The sequence below is a fragment of the Capra hircus genome, unplaced genomic scaffold (assembly GCF_001704415.2).
Source record: "Capra hircus breed San Clemente unplaced genomic scaffold, ASM170441v1, whole genome shotgun sequence".
NCBI classification, from domain to species: Eukaryota; Metazoa; Chordata; class Mammalia; order Artiodactyla; family Bovidae; genus Capra; species Capra hircus.
In genome coordinates, this window is record NW_017189696.1 from 1 (window position 1) to 15,848 (window position 15,848).

At 40.0% G+C, this 15,848-nt stretch overlaps 1 protein-coding gene across 1 annotated transcript; it reads left to right on the forward strand.

Moving 5' to 3' along the window:
- Positions 1 to 8,808: 8,808 nt before the first annotated feature.
- LOC108634626 (zinc finger protein 280B-like) lies at positions 8,809 to 10,428 on the forward strand (the record flags this gene model as incomplete). Its single annotated transcript, XM_018044683.1, has 1 exon — positions 8,809 to 10,428. A coding segment is annotated over exon 1 (1,620 nt), but the record flags the coding sequence as incomplete, so codon positions are not given.
- Positions 10,429 to 15,848: the final 5,420 nt, after the last annotated feature.

Below are 15,848 nucleotides of genomic sequence, written 5' to 3' on the forward strand. Positions count from 1 at the left end.
TTTTTTTTTTTGAAGTTGAGAACAGCTGTAGGTTAAACTATTGGATGTTTAACAAAGTTTCCTAGCAACTTGAAAACCAGATGCAAGTTCTGAAGCTACTTAAAGTGGTATTTACTGTATATATCAACATATTTTTTGTTGAGCATATACGTTCTAACATGTTACCTGTTAAAACTACCAACAGAGGTATTTTATTTGATGTTATTTAATTATTTCCATTAAAGGAAACATAGCGATATGAAGGAATGAAATTAGAAAAGAATGAAATGAATATAATAGAAGAAAATATTGTAACAAAACCAAAATTTTATTCTCCCATATGACTTCCAGCAGAACAGGGCATTTAAAAAAGACTGTAAAGGGCCAAAAAAGAAATATTTTAGGCTTTGCGAATATGATCATGGTGATTAATTAAGTTTTCAGCCATAGATTAACCAAAGAAACTGGCAAGTCCCTGTTCCAACTTTAAGGACTCCGAAAATTGAATTTCACACAATTTTCACGTCAGAAAATAAAATTCTTTCGGTTTTCCTCAGCCATTAAAAGTGTAAAGCTCTAAAATTAAAAAAAAAAAAAGAAGAAGAAGAAAAAGTAAAGCTCATTCTCAGCTCACAATAGACAGTGCAAAAAGGGGCAGGCTGCCCCTTGATTCAAATGTAATTCCAAGAGGAGGGGCTTCAAGATCCACTGTACCGGTCAAGTTCTTGCTTAAGGGAGGTCACCCCTGAGGGCTGTGAGTGCTGGACACCATCACTGGACTCCCCTGGTAGACTCGGAGGCCGTTCTCAGCCCTGTGCCCTGACGACTGTGCCATCTGTTTTTCCTTTCTTCGCATTTGGTGAGCTGAGCAATCTCGACCCAAGACCCTTGAGATTCAGATTCAGCCTGACCACGCCCAAGCGGGTGTTTTTACGGGTGTGGGGGTGGGGGGGGGGTCCATCGCCCGGCATGCGCCCAACTCGGCCTCACGGCCAATCAGATTGCAGGCGCGACACCTGGCAGCCAATCATCGGAGGCAGCCCGCACGCCTGTAGGGGGGAGCTGAGGCGGCGCCCAGACCTGAGGAGGCCTCATCCCTGTGGCTCGCCTCTTCAGGCTTAATCCGGAACTGCCTAGGGCAGGTGAGCAGCAGGCAGTTCTGTCACCTCCGCCAACGGGACCGGTAAGGACTGGAGCATGGTTCAGCCAAAGCGGTGCCTGACGGCTAAAGGGAGGGTTTCTCGGGTCCCCACTCGCACGAGGCTTGCTCGGTGGGGCGGCCGGTGAGGCCCGCGGGCCCTCAGGAGGGGAGCGTGCCGCAGGACCACAGGCCTCAGGCTCCTTTCGCCCTCTCCCCTCTAGTCTGGGCGGGCTCTGCTCTCCAGCAGCTTTCCTGCCTGGGGGTGGGACAAGCCAGCTCGCGGAAAGGGCCTCTTAGGCCCCTGGCCCCGGCACCACCCCAGCTCTCCTGTGGAACCTAATGTATTTAAACACACACACACAAAATCTTCACGGCCAACCCGGTTCTGCACCCAGGCACAGTCAGGCGCAGCAAAAAAAAAAAAAAAAAAAAAAATCGATCTAGTGGCCTCTTCACTGCCCTGGTGCTTTGGTCGTTTTCCTGTTTCCTCTGCCTCTCCTCGGACTCCAGGGCTGCCCCCCTGGGGCCCCGAGATTCAGGCCTTTGGTTCGGGAAGTTGGCAGATGAGGTATTTGTTTGCTGAGAGAAGGGAGGTGGGAGGAAGAAGCTCAGGGAAAAGGAGTTCAATCACTTGCTCTGGTTGAGTGTGAGACGCCTGGTCAGCATCCGTAGGTAGGACCAGGTAGGGCCTGGGGGATAGAATGTTCCCGGAACAGGTGACTCACCTTGACCTTTCCTCTGCTCGCTCGTCCCAGGATGTGACCGTTTGCCTGCCTGGGAGGTCTCAAGCGCTCAGGTTTCAGTGGGCCCCTGAGGTAAGGTGACAGACATCTTTACAATAAGGGACAAAGTTGTGGCTTTCTTACTTTCCGTTTTTCTCCGTTCATTCGTTGGGCTGACACGTTGCTGTTGAGAGAGAGTATTCCTGATTGGGGATTACCTGACCCTGATTGCGGGTGCTGACTTCAGGGCAATCATGGTTTCAAGGTTTGCAGCTTTCTGAGTGGCAACCTTAAAAACAGGCAGGGTGACTTGCTTTCTCCTGCCTTCTTGAAAGAAAAAAAGTAAGAGCACCATGGGTCTTAAGCTGTGTAGAGCTGACTCCTACCACTTGGTGAGGCTAAAATGGGGCAATGCACATATCCTAAGGTTTTAGCTAGGAAAGCAAAGCAATGCAGGTGTGGGGGTTCCTGGTGGCCTGGTGATTAGGATTCTGGGCTTTCACTGCAGTGGTCTGGATTAATCTCTGGTCAGGGAACTGGGACCCCACAAGCCAAGCAGCATGGCCAAATGAATAAATGAATCCAGTGGTTCATTCAGAGAAAATGTGTTTTGATTTAACATGTTTACGTGGGATTACTTGTTCATTTCTGTACCCTTAAAGGCTTTATTTCATTAAGTGAGTGAACTCCACTGGATGGGGGCAAGGGACCATCTGAGTTCATTTCATGTGAGTAAACAAGATCATAGGTAGCTCTATGCCCAGCAACTTGTGCCTACAGCTGTGTTGTATACTTATCTTGCTGGTACAGCTTTGAACTTCACAGCATGTTTTGTTTTAGTCACAACATGTGGCTTCATAGGATATTAGTTCCCCAACCAGGGATCGAACACAGGATCCTAGCAGTGAGAGGGCTGAGTCCTAATCAAACCACTGGACTGCCAGAAAACTCCTGTTTTAGGTGCTTTGGTTTGTTTTGTGTGTGGTTTTTTTTTTTTTATTTTTTGCTATATTTATAGGAGAACTTTCTGTGTGTAAGTATGATGTGAATGGTATTATAACTTGAAATGTTTGTGTTGTACATATGATCTCAAAGTTGAATAGTTTGAAAGAACTTAACACTTGTTATCTTTTGGCCTAGGATCTGTCATGAGGTAGCAGTCAAGCTTTTGTCTGACTTGGCAACCTTTGAAGACTTAGCTTGTTGAATCTAAGCTCTCTCACTTGGCTGTACTCATGAAGCCTCAGTTCCTCCTTCTGCGGGCCTCTCCAAGGGGCTGCTCTGGTGGAGGCTGCTGTCTCTTTTCAGAATGAGTGATTCAGGAAAGCACTTGCACCCATAATAAAGTGCCAGAGTCTTTTTTCAGATGTTACACATCTTCACTTCTGTATTTGCTTAGTCTCACAGGGTCAACCCTGTGATAGATTGAGAACTACACAGGGGTGGGAATATCAGGAGATTCGATTCGCTTGAAGGCTGGTTACCATACGCATTAATACACCATGCCAGCCTTTTTTTTTTTTTTTTTCATATGATCTCAGTTCTGTCACTGTGAGCAAATTATTTGGCTTGTGTACTCTTCTTGTGTGCTGCTGTTGCTGCTAAGCCACTTCAATCGTGTCCGACTCTGCACTCTCATGGACAGCAGCCCACCAGGCTTCCCCATTCCTGGGATTTTCCAGCCAAGAACACTGGAGTGGGTTGCCATTTTTTCTCATATTTTCCAATGCATGAGAGTGAAAAGTGAAATTGGAAGTCGCTCAGTTGTGTCCGACTCTTCGAAACCCCATGGACTGCGGCCTACCAGGCTCCTCCATCCATGGGATTTTCCAGGCAAGAGTACTGGTGTGGGTTTCCATTGCCTTCTCCAGCTTGTGTGCTCTCCGGCTTGATGTACTCAATTCTTGATCTACTCAGTTCTAGACCTACTCGTTTCTTGATATTCTAGCAAGTCTCCCTCTTTGTCCTGGATTGTTTTCTGTTTCTCTGGATGGTTCCCATCAGCAGACTGACTATCATGTGACCTGTCGTTAAAAATCCATCTTTTGGTGACACATCCTGCTTTTGCTGGCTTTTATTTCATATTTGCTTATTATAGACTTCTGCAGAGTTTTCATAGACTTTGTTATCTCCAGTTCTCTCATTTTCCTTTAAAGCCGCTCTTGTCAAGGCCACAAGTGAATTTCAAATGGTTTAACTCAGTGGTCAATTTTTAGTTGTTATTTTATTTAATTTATTGGCAGCCTTTATCAGAGTAGTTCATTTCCTCCTCTCTGAAAAAAATGTTTCCCTTGGATTACAGAGTGCTTCTCTTTCCTTCTTCTCTTCCACCTACAGTTCTCCCACATACAAAGTGTGACCTTTGTGTCTGGCTTTATTCAGATGTCATAATGTCTTTTAAAATATTTATTTATTTAGCTATGTGGCATGTGGGATCTTAGTTCCCAGCCCAGGGATGGAACCTGTCGAGAGTCTTAAACACTGGATCTCCAGGAAAGTCCCCTAGTTTGTGTACTTTCAAGATTCTTCCATTTCATGGCTGTATAGCAGTGAATGTTTTTGTTTTATTTTTATGGCAGAATATGGTATATGAATATGTTAAATGGCTTCCAGGCAGTCCATTTTGAGCATATACCACAGTTTGTTTATCCATTTGTCAATTAATGGATAATACTTGGATGGTGTACTCTTTGTGGCTATTTTGAGTAATGTTGCTGTGGACACTGATTTTGCATGGACTGAACATTTTCAGTGTTTATGGATATATACAAAAGAGTGAAATTGCTGCATCATATGGCTACTCTATATTTAATTTTTGAGGTACTGACAAACCACTTTTCCAATAGTGATTGTACCATTTTACAGCAATTACATCAATAATATCTGAAGATTGCTTTTCTCCACATCCTCGGCAGCACTTGTTGTTATTCCTCTTTTTGATTGGGTGTGAAGTAGTATGGGTGTGAAGTAGTATCTCAGTGAGACTGATTTACATTCTGCTAGGGGCTTCCCTGGTGGCTCAGAAGGGAAAGTGTCTGCCTGCAGTGTAGGAGACCTGGGATCAATTCCTGGGTCGGGAAGATACCCTTGAGAAGGAAATGGTAATCCACTTCAGCACTCTTGCCTGGAAAATCCCATGAACAGAGGAGCCTGATAGGCTACAGTCCATGGGGTTGCTAAGAGTCGGAAATGTCTATTCAAATTATTTTCCTGGTTGTTAAAATGCTTTTCTTTTTTTAATTATTGTAGAAAACATCTAACTTAAATTTTTACCATTTTAACCATTTTTACATGCTAAGTATTTCACGCACTTTCATCAGCCTTTTGGAGAAAGAAATGGCAACCCACTCCAAATCCAATGGAGAAGGGAACCTGGTGGGCTTTAGTCCATGGGGATGCAAAGTTGGGCACAACTGAGTGACTAACACATATATGCACAGATTGTCACAGTGTTGTTTTGTTGTTGTCATTGTTTTAGCTGTGCTGTGCAGCTTCAATGACAGTTCCCTTGTTGAGGATCATACCCAGGCCCCTGATAGGAAACTGTGGAGTCCTAACCTCTGAACTACCAGGGAATTCCTTATCACATTGTTACGAAGCAGATCTCTACACCTTTACATCTTGCAAAGTTGAAACTCTGTATCCATCACCTGTCCCATTAAACAACAACAACTCTTCTTCCCTGTTTACCTAGACCATGGACTCCATCATTCTTTTTTGTTTCCTTTCTATTGCTTGACTATGTTAGCTATTTCATACAAGTAGACACTTAGAGTATTTGTCTGTTTGTATGACTGGCTTATTTCATTTGGTTTGATGTCTGAAATGATCATGCATGTTGTAGCATGTGACAGAATTTTCTTTATATGGCTAAATAATGTTTCATTGTATGTATATATAACATTTGCTGGACATTTTGATGCTTCCACCTCTTAGTTGTTGTGCTTCGTGCTGCTGTGAACACGGCTGTGCAAATATCTCAAGACCCCATGTTAGCTTCTTTTGAATTTATATCCTGAAGTGGAATTGCTGAATCATGTGTCAGTTCTACTTTTTAATTTTTCAAGGAGCCTTTAAACTGTTTTCTGTAGCAGTTGCACCATTTTAAAATCTATCCGTAACACACAATGATCCAGTTTCTGTACGTGCTTGCCAACAGTTGTCCTTTCCTTTCCTTCATATGTAAACAGACACATATGCACACACAATTTTTTTCATACCCTTTTCCATTATTGTTTATCACAAGTTATGAATATAGTTCCTTGTGCTATACAGTACGATCTTGTTTGTCTGTTGTATATATTATAGTTCACATCTGCTAATCACCAGCTCCCAATCTATACCTGCCTCACCTTTCCCCTCTTGGTAATCACATAGTCTCTCTATGTCTGTGAGTCTGTTTCTGTTTCATAGATAAGTTCATTTGTGTCATATTTTAGAGTCCATGTAAGCGATACCATACGATATTTGTCTCTTTCTTTTTTTATTTAAATTTTTATCTTTACTTTATTTTATTTTACAACACTGTATTGGCTTTGCCATACATTGACATGAATCCGCCACGGGTGTACATGAGTTTCCAGTCCTGACCACCCCCCCACCACCACTTCCCACCCCATATCTTCTCTCTTGATCATCCCTGTGCACCAGCCCCAAGCATCCTGTATCCTGCATCGAACATAGACTGGCGACTATCTTACCTGATAGTATACATGTTTCAGTGCCATTCTCCCAAATTATCCCACCCTCTCCCTCTCCCTCAGAGTCCAAAATTCCGTTCTATACATCTGTGTCTCTTCTGCTGTCTCTCATACAGGGTTATCAATACCATCTTTCTAAATTCCATATATATGTGTTAGTATACTGTATTGGTGTTTTTCTTTCTCGCTTGCTTCACTGTGTATAATCGGCTCCAGTTTCATCCATCTCATTAGAATTTATTCATATAACGTCTGCAAGCAATAAATGCTGGAGAGGGTGTGGAGAAAAGGGAACCCTCTTACACTGTTGGTGGGCATGCAATTTAGTACAGCCACTATGGAGAACAGTGTGCAGATTCCTTAAAAAATTGCAAGTAGAACTCCCGTATGACCCAGCAATCCCACTGCTGGGCATACACACTGAGGAAACCAGAATTGAAAGAGACACATGTACCCCTCCATGTGCCCCAGTGTTCATCACAGCACTGTTTATAATAGCCAGGACATGGAAACAACCTAGATGTCCATCAACAGATAAATGGATCAGAAAGTTGTGGTACATATACACAATGGAGCATTACTCAGCCATTAAAAAGAATATATTTTCTTTCTCTTTCTGACTTTCTAAGTATTCTTTTTAATGCTAGTGTAGATTCAAGTATTTACTTAACAACGTTTGTTGCTACTGTATAAAATGTGATTGACTTCTAAAATATTTGTCTTCTATTCTGCAAGCTTTATATTAATTCTAATACTTGTGTTTTCTTAAATATTTCCTATATACAAAAGTATGTTATCTCCAATAGACTTTCACTTTTTCCTTTCCATTCTGAAGGCTGATTTTTTTTTTTTTTTAACAACAGCAACAATTCCTTTTGTTACCTGATTGCTTTGGTTATAGAACTACCAGTATAATGTTGAGCCAAAGTGTGGAAGAGACTTCCTTGTGTTGTTCCCAGTCTTAGAGGGAAAGCTTTCAGTTTTTCATTATTAAGTGTGATGTTAGCTATGGGTCTTTTACAGGTGCCCTTTGATTGAGGAAGTTCTCTTCTGTTCTTAGTTATTAAGTGTTTTTTAAACCCCTGTTATGAAAAGGTGCTAGATTCAGGGAAATGCTTTTTCTGCAGGCAGTTGTGTTTTTTTGTTTTATTGTTTTAAAATAGCATAATGTTGATTGACTTTCATATAATGAACCAACTTTGCATACCTCCATAAATCCCACGTGATCATGGTATACAGTCTTTTTTATATGTTGTTAGATTTTGTTTGCCAGTATTTTGCTGAGGACTCTTTCACCTGTATTCATATGGGATATTGGGTGTGTGTGTGTGTGTGTGTGTGATGTCTCTGTCTGATATTGGTGTGAGAGAAATACTGGCATCACTTTGCCTGCTATGTGGGGAAGAGACCTGTGGCGTAAAGGATGAAGCATTGTTTTATTTCAGTTTAGCCAAGATTAGAGGGAGAAATTTAGGATATATCAGTGTGGAATAGGGGTGAGATTATCAAGAGAGCTCATTCTCAATTTCCTAGGCCTGTGTTAAGTGCTTAGCATTGAATTATGAAGTTTATTAACTATGTATAGATAGATTATACTTTGAATTTGCTACCTATTTTCTATGTTAACATTTATGAAATTAGAATTTGTGAATCAGTTGTAATGTGCATTTAAGATACATTTTCTTCCAATTTTACTTCAAAACAAGATGTCATTGAATAGCTGATGCCTTTTCAAAAGAGCCGTTAACCTTAAGTCTAAGAAAGAAGCATGTTTGTCTTTAAGATACAGAAACACATTTAAAAGTTACAAATTTGCCCAAGAAGATGCAACTGGTGTGTGGTTAACTTAGAATTCCAACTTAATCTTCTTTGACTCCAAAGTCCATGTTTCTAAATGCTGTACAACAGTGCTTTTGTAAAAATACTCATCGTTTACATGTGATTTCACCTAATGATCAGTAGTGGTTTTTTTTCCTTTATTTTTTAAATAGAGATTAAAGTCAACATGGGACAAAGGTATGATTCTACTAGAGCCATGTAGACTTGTAGTCATAGGTTTTTCAGCTGTCATTCAGTCTCGTTGACACTCAGTGTCTTTGTAAGATAAGGGTGCTTATAACGACGCTAGAGTTTTGGAGATAATCAAATAGCCCATTTTTCTGTACTTAACTAATATGTAGTATGTTTATACTTAGGTGGCAGTTTGTATAAAGGAAGCATTGGGACTTGTGGCCGCACCCTCTAAGAATAAAAAAGTGTTAAAAATATGGAACTACAATGTATGTTACGTGAAGAAGAACAAGAGCCAGAACTACGGAAAAGGGAGGGAGAAACCAAACAAGTAGATGATGATGATGATGAATTGATCTTGGTTGTAGTGGAACATGTAAATGAAGATGCTGACGTGATCTTTGTTGGGATGACCTCAGCTTCAAAACCAGTCGTTTCAAACATACTGAACAGAGTTACCCCAGATTCTTGTTCAAGGAGAAAAAGGTTGGGTCACTTCAGAAAAGGTAACGCTCACAAATTACAGCCTGTTAGTCATGTGACTCCTTCATCAGAAGCAAAGACTGTCTTGCTATTTTCTGACTCTGAATCAAAATCAACAGATAGTCCTATTATTATTGAACCTCTGTCCCAAGCTGATCATAAAAATATTTCACCACAAATAGTGCCTAATAGCTTTTCAAAGGAGTTATGTTCTTTTTTGATTACTTTCACAAGTTCATTGCAGCATCCAGTAGAAACAGCAGTTTCTGCAGGAGATATGAGTAAAAGTCCTCATGTATCAAAGCGACTTTCCACTTGTGAAACAAATAGCAGAAATCCCAAAAGGCCTAAGCTCAGTGATGGCATTATAGGGGAACATTCTTTAGGTTTTTCCCCTTCAGGTATTTTTCATACAGTGACCACTCAGCAAAGCACACCAGACCGTGTCCATACCTCACTAAGCCATGTTCAGAATGGAGAACCTTGTCCAACACCTTTTCCAAAGGACAATGTTCATTGCAAGCCTGCAAGACCTTTAGGGGAAAAGGAACTGACAAAAACTGATTTTCCAAGTTTAGCAAGTCCAAACAAGATTGTTGATCCCACAAAAGGAAATCTGATTGTGTTGCTTCGTGACTTCTACTATGGAGAGCATATAGGAGTTGTTCAGCCAGAACCGAAGACCCACACCTTTAAAGGCCTCAGCTCCTTCAAAGTTCTAAAAAATGTCAAGTTTATGAATCACATGAAGCACCATTTGGAACTTGAGAGGCAGAGAGGTGACACTTGGAAAAACCACACTACCTGCCAGCACTGCCTCCGCCAGTTTCCTACTCCCTTTCAGCTGCAGTGTCACATTGAAAGTGTCCACACTCCCCAGGGGCCCTCCGCAGTCTGTCAGATCTGTGAGTTGTCCTTTGAGACAGATCAGGTTCTCTTACAGCACATGAAAGACAATCATAAGCCCGGTGAAATGCCCTATGTATGCCAGGTTTGTAGTTACAGATCATCATTTTTTGCAGATGTGGATGCACATTTCAGAGCATTCCATGGTAACACTAAGAATTTGCTTTACCCGTTTTGTCTCAAAATTTTTAAAACTGTAACACCATACAGACGTCCTTGTAGAGGGCACTGGGAAAAGAGTTTTCACCAGTGTTCCAAATCTTGGCTACAGTTTTTAACTTTCAAAGAGAAAAGGGAGCACAAGACCCAGTGTCATCAAATGTTTAAGAAGCCTAAGCAGCTAGAAGGATTATGTCCTGAAACAAAAATTGTTATTCAGTTATCACTGGAATCCCTTCAGCCAAGATTGGTGGAAATAGCATCCATTACTGTGAACACATCTGATTCTGAATCATCACCCCTCAAATCTAAAAGTAGGAGGTCAAAAAAAGAAAAAAAAAAGTTAATTCTACTTTCAGTAAGTCTGAAGCAAGTATTTCAGCCAAAGTTAAAAACCCTATTAAAAACAAAAAAATCTAATTGTAGCATTATTCAATAATATCAAATATAGGGAAACTGATGGATAATTTATGTGTTTTTGTTTTAAATACAGGAAGTCCAGTTTTGTTTGATCTGAATATTGAGATGTTATTTAAAAATTTATTATGTTTTTCATATAATTCTCTTAACGTAAAAAGAATGTGTGCCTATGTGTGTGTGAGAGAGAGAATGAGAGAAGTGGAGAAAGGAAAAGTAACAACCTATTTTGGTATTTCATGTTACTTGTAAGTTCGAAAGCTCTACTATACATATAATCTGTAGAGTGTTTTAGCAACATAATTTTCAATTGTTTTCATGCCTTGAAGATCTCAGTATCAACTATATAGCCCGATTTGAATGTCACTCTCTGAAGTGCCTCTTGTGCTGATCAAAGATAACCTGGCTCTGAAAGCGTGCAGTGGAGAAGTTGGTGGAGAAGCTATGATGTGAGTTTGGACCAGACACGGGATTTAATCAGTGAAGAACTGTGGCTTCTTGTCCCAGCTGAGGGAAAGGCATATATTCACTCCAGGCATAGAGCCAAGGTAGAAGGAACACTGTCTCAGAGTGTTTTTACCTAGCCCAGGGACATCTCAAGGAAGCCAACTGTTAAAATAGTGTCTGGTGAGAGACCCTTGCAAGCATCAAGCAGGCCCTGTGTATCATTGACTGCAGTTGGAGAAGCAGAGATAGTTATTAGAATGAGACCTGGTGCCTGTTGACCTCCTGTTGAGTGATCAAAAGGGGAATTTGATTCATTCCATCCCCTTTGCCATTTGGCTGGCCTGTAGTCACCATGAGGTAGGCATATCTGTGTCAGACACAGTAGTAAAGCAAGTGAAAATTCCCGAAGGAAAAAGAGCCTTAACGTCCACCTTGATTTCTGCTGGACCCATAGTTTTAACTGAAAAGGATCAAACACAGGGAATCTGTTCAGTTTTTAAATTAGGCTAAATTGAGTCCTCTTACCCTTAAGCTACAATGGAATTGTCCAAGAATAGTAAATATAGTGGATAAAAATAGTCCAGGGTGATTAAACCCTTTTTAGAACTTTTCCTAACCTTTTCCAGTTACATGTGTCTTACCCTAGTTGAACATGTGAAGATTTCAGTGTTGTGTCTTGTCTTGCCTTGGACACAAATGTAGTACAGTTAACAGCTAACTCTTTGCGTGTGTAATTTCCCATTGTATCAAACTAATTGAGTTTCAGTCTTTCTTGACACAGTCTGATGTGCAAAAATTGTCTCATGTATTTCAGTAATTATCAGGTCATAGAGTTATCCTTCCTCTAATCTATCCAACCATCTAATCTGTGATTATTCTTGTGGAAACCTTTTTTCTTGCGGTCTCCAAGGGCTCTTTCACAGACCTGTGGGGTACACTCTAAGTATTGGTTCCTGAACATCAGCACACTTGGCTGCCTCCGTAGGTTCTTGGAGTTGAGTCTCCTCCTGGAGTTGAATGTCACCCCTTCTCCATTCTGGCACAGATACCTAGCAATCTCTGTGCACCATTCAAGGAAGCTGCGATCCTGTCTGTAGACCTATGCCAGGAGCAATATCTCCGTTTCCTCTTCCTTTCTCCTCCTCTTTGTCTCTCCCCACTTTCCCCCCTCCTCAATTTATTTATGTCCTCTAAGCTTTCACAAAATGCTGGAAAGTGATAATCACCAAGGGGTTAGCATCCCTCTCAGAACTGAAGAGGAAGGACTACAGATGATTAAGCTGTAGTGAATCTATTGTCTCCATTTAGGTAATTTCCTGAGTGTAAATTCAGATTCAAAGAAATTGTATTTATTTACTCAAAGCTTGATTGATTCATTTGCACTTTGAATATTTTACTAGGCCTTTCCAGTTAGTTTACTTGGGCCAAAGCACTTTGCTAAGTGTCAGCTTAAAACCACTTTTAGTTGTATAAAGAGTGTATTTGTGTGTTCTGGTCTCAGGTGAAAACTCTAAGTATAAATAAATGTGCAGACCATTGCATTCTTATCTCCTTTCTTCAATTTCTATAGTAAAAATACGAAATGTTTCAGTTATGTGTTTTTATTGTTGCTTAGTGTTATCAACACTGTTACTGTTAGTTGCTGTGACGTATGCTCCTAAGGAGTACAAGTTGTATTTATTGCCAAATAAAAAGGTTCCAGCAATATGGTCCCTGACTGCTTCCTCTCTTCCATTCTCTGTCCTTCTACTCTAGTAATTTTCCCCACAAATGTACTGTTTATGACAACACTGGCCTCGGTTTTCCTCCATCAAATTCCATTTCTTCCTGATCCAAAGACTGCAAGTGCTGGTCTTCTGGAAATGCTGGTCCCGTAGGCCTGCATGGCTTGCTACCTCCCTTGTTTGAGCTTCACCAATGCTGTTCAAATAACGCAGTCAAATCTCCAACCCCCTCTCTTTCCTCCTCCTCCTTAAAGGCACTTTAAGTCTCTATCCTCTTCTTCCCTCTCCAGCCTAAAGTTCCTAAATTTTCACCCAGAAAAAAAAAAAAAAAAAAAAGGAAGAGATAATAACATCAGGGCTTTGCAAATTCTTAGAATTAACTTGTCAGTTTCTGTGCCTGCAAATAAAATGTACTTAGTAGGGAGTTGAGTTCTTTCAGGAGCTTCCTGTGTTTTTCTATTGATACTTCTATATTTTGTTCACACAATGACACTTTGTTTTCTTTACAAATATATTGAATATCTGTCAAGATTACTGTTATGTTACTGCCCTTTGTGAATTTCCTTGTCGTCTTTGCTTGTTCTTTCAGGTAAAATTTATTATTTTATTAATGTTGCAAAAACATTGTAAGTGAAATTAGTATTTGTAGAAATATTTCTACTGTCTTTTTACAAATACATTAGCATATTTTTATTTTTTTCAATAATCGTATTGTGTTGGCCAGTTCTAAACTTCTAAACGGTGATGTGTAAATGGATTTTCTTGTTCTGAGTACCATCAAAGGCAATGAGTATCTGGCTTAATAAATTTACATTTTTGTTTTTAGATCTTGAAGAGAATTATTTTATTGGACAGTTTACAACATTTGTTGAGACATTTGCTTTTCTTTCCTTCTCCTTTCCTTTATTTTTCTTCCTTTCTTCCCTTGTCTCTCTTCCTCTTTCTTTCCTTCCCTTTCTTTCCCCAGGTTTTTGCTTGACTGGACCTTTCCTGAAACAAATGTAATTCCACTCAAAGTTGAATATTATCCTCTCAGAATCCCATTCCGTTTCTCATTCTAGTATTGGAATTAACCTCCTTGTCCCCTTATTAGATTTGCCACAGTTGTATCAATGTTTCTGATTTTCTTTCTCCAAGAAGCAGCTCGTTTTATTATCCCAACAAGTTTTATTTTTGTTGTTTTCTATTTTTGTTGTTTTCTATTTTTGTTTCAATTCATACATTCTTTAGGATTTTTTTTTCTTTATAACTTTGTGTTTTAGAAGCTTTCTTTACATTTTTTTTCTGTAAACATATTTGATTTACAATGTTGAGTTTCAGATGTATATCAGAGTGATTTAGTTATGCACATACGTATCTATTCTTTTGTAGGTTCTTTTCCATCATAGGTTACTACATGATACTGAGGATTTCTTTTCTTTTTTTTTTTTCCCCATAGATGGTTTAGGGATTGACCTATCTTTATTTAGCAATTTTGTCTGAATCCCAAATATTTTTATGTATACATTCTTTTTAATTAAATTTCATTCTGTAAGATTTTTGGCAAGTTGATTCCAAAGATTTCACTATTTTCAGGCTGAATGTTTTCATTTATAGTTTACTGAGAATTAAGTTTTCCTTGGAGCTCTGAGGGTATGTGTGTATATACACTGACATGTCTATATACACATCCTTTTCAGATTACTACATGTTTTAAGATATGTAAATGTATTTTAAAAGATATTTTCTGTTTGTATGGTAAAAACATGAAATGTTTTAATTCTAGAAATTTGTTCCCCCAAATGAATATAGTATAAAGGTATAAAACTATATTCCTTTGAGAATAATCCTTACTAACAGAACTTGGAAATGTTAAAAAAAAATATTCATAATACTTAGGAAAGGTGGTAAGAGAAACTTTATTCAAAGTAAGAGTACTACAGTGGGATATTATAATATGGGAGAGAGATTGAGCTTATGTCTGACTCCAGCAGGGATGAAGCTGGGATTTATAGCTAAGGAACAAGGTGGGTCCATGGGATTGCAAACAGAGATGGGAGACTGAAAAGCAATGGACAGCAATAACAGAATGGGTGTCAGTGGATGGAAGCTTATTAAGACCACTATAAGGGTGACATTAGATTCTGACTCAACTGAGAGGATCATTGCTGAGGCTAGGCAAGGCTGATAAGATATTCAGGTAAGTGAAATGCTATTTGATCTGATACTGAGGGTGGTCAAATCAAGGGTGGGGTATGTTTTCTAAACTGAAGTAGCAGATTCTGGATTAGATTGGACTAGATGGACAGGCACCTCTGAATAAAGACATTGCCCAAAGTTGGCAGTGCATTAATGAACTACTGCTGCATAACCAATTACCCAAAACTAGCAGCTTCAAAGAATATTATTTCATACTGCTGCTGAAAGTTGGGAATCCAGGAGTAATTCAGCTGAGTGTTCTGGCTCACTATCTCATGAGATTGCCATCCTCTGAAGCCTTGACATGTGCTGGTGGATTTCCTTCCAAGATGGCTTACTCACATAGCTGTTGAAACCAGTTTGCTTGCTGGCTGTTGAGAGAAAGCCTCGGTTCTTCCACATGGGCCTCTCTAAAGGGCTACCTGAGTGTTCTCAAGATATGACTAAGCTGGCTTCTAGAGTGAGTGATCCAAGAGGGTGAGCAAGGAGGCTGCAGTGCCTTTTATGACCTAGTCTCAGACGCCTCATTGTTCGTTTCTACAATATTCTAACATTAGAAGTGAGCCACTAAGTCCACCACACATGTGAAGGGGAGAAGGAAGGAACTGTGGACATAATTTAAAACCACGTGGTACACACATGGCCACCAATTGTTTACATGCTTGTATGTCCAAAATGCATTTTCCTGCCAATGCTTTTAAATAATTTATCTGTTATAACAGTAACTTGAAGTTCAGGACCTTGTCATCTAAGTCAGGTCCAGATATGGATCAGGGTCCACTTGTACAGTAATTCAAGTGTTCTGTTACTCAGTTGTGTCATATTCTTTGCGACCCCATGGACTGCAGCACTGCAGGCTTCCCTGTCCATCAACTCCAGGAGCTTGCTCAAACTCAAGTCCATTGAGTCAATGATGCTATCCAACAATCCCATCCTCTGCTGTCCCCTTCACCTACCTTCATTTTTTTCCCGCATCATGATC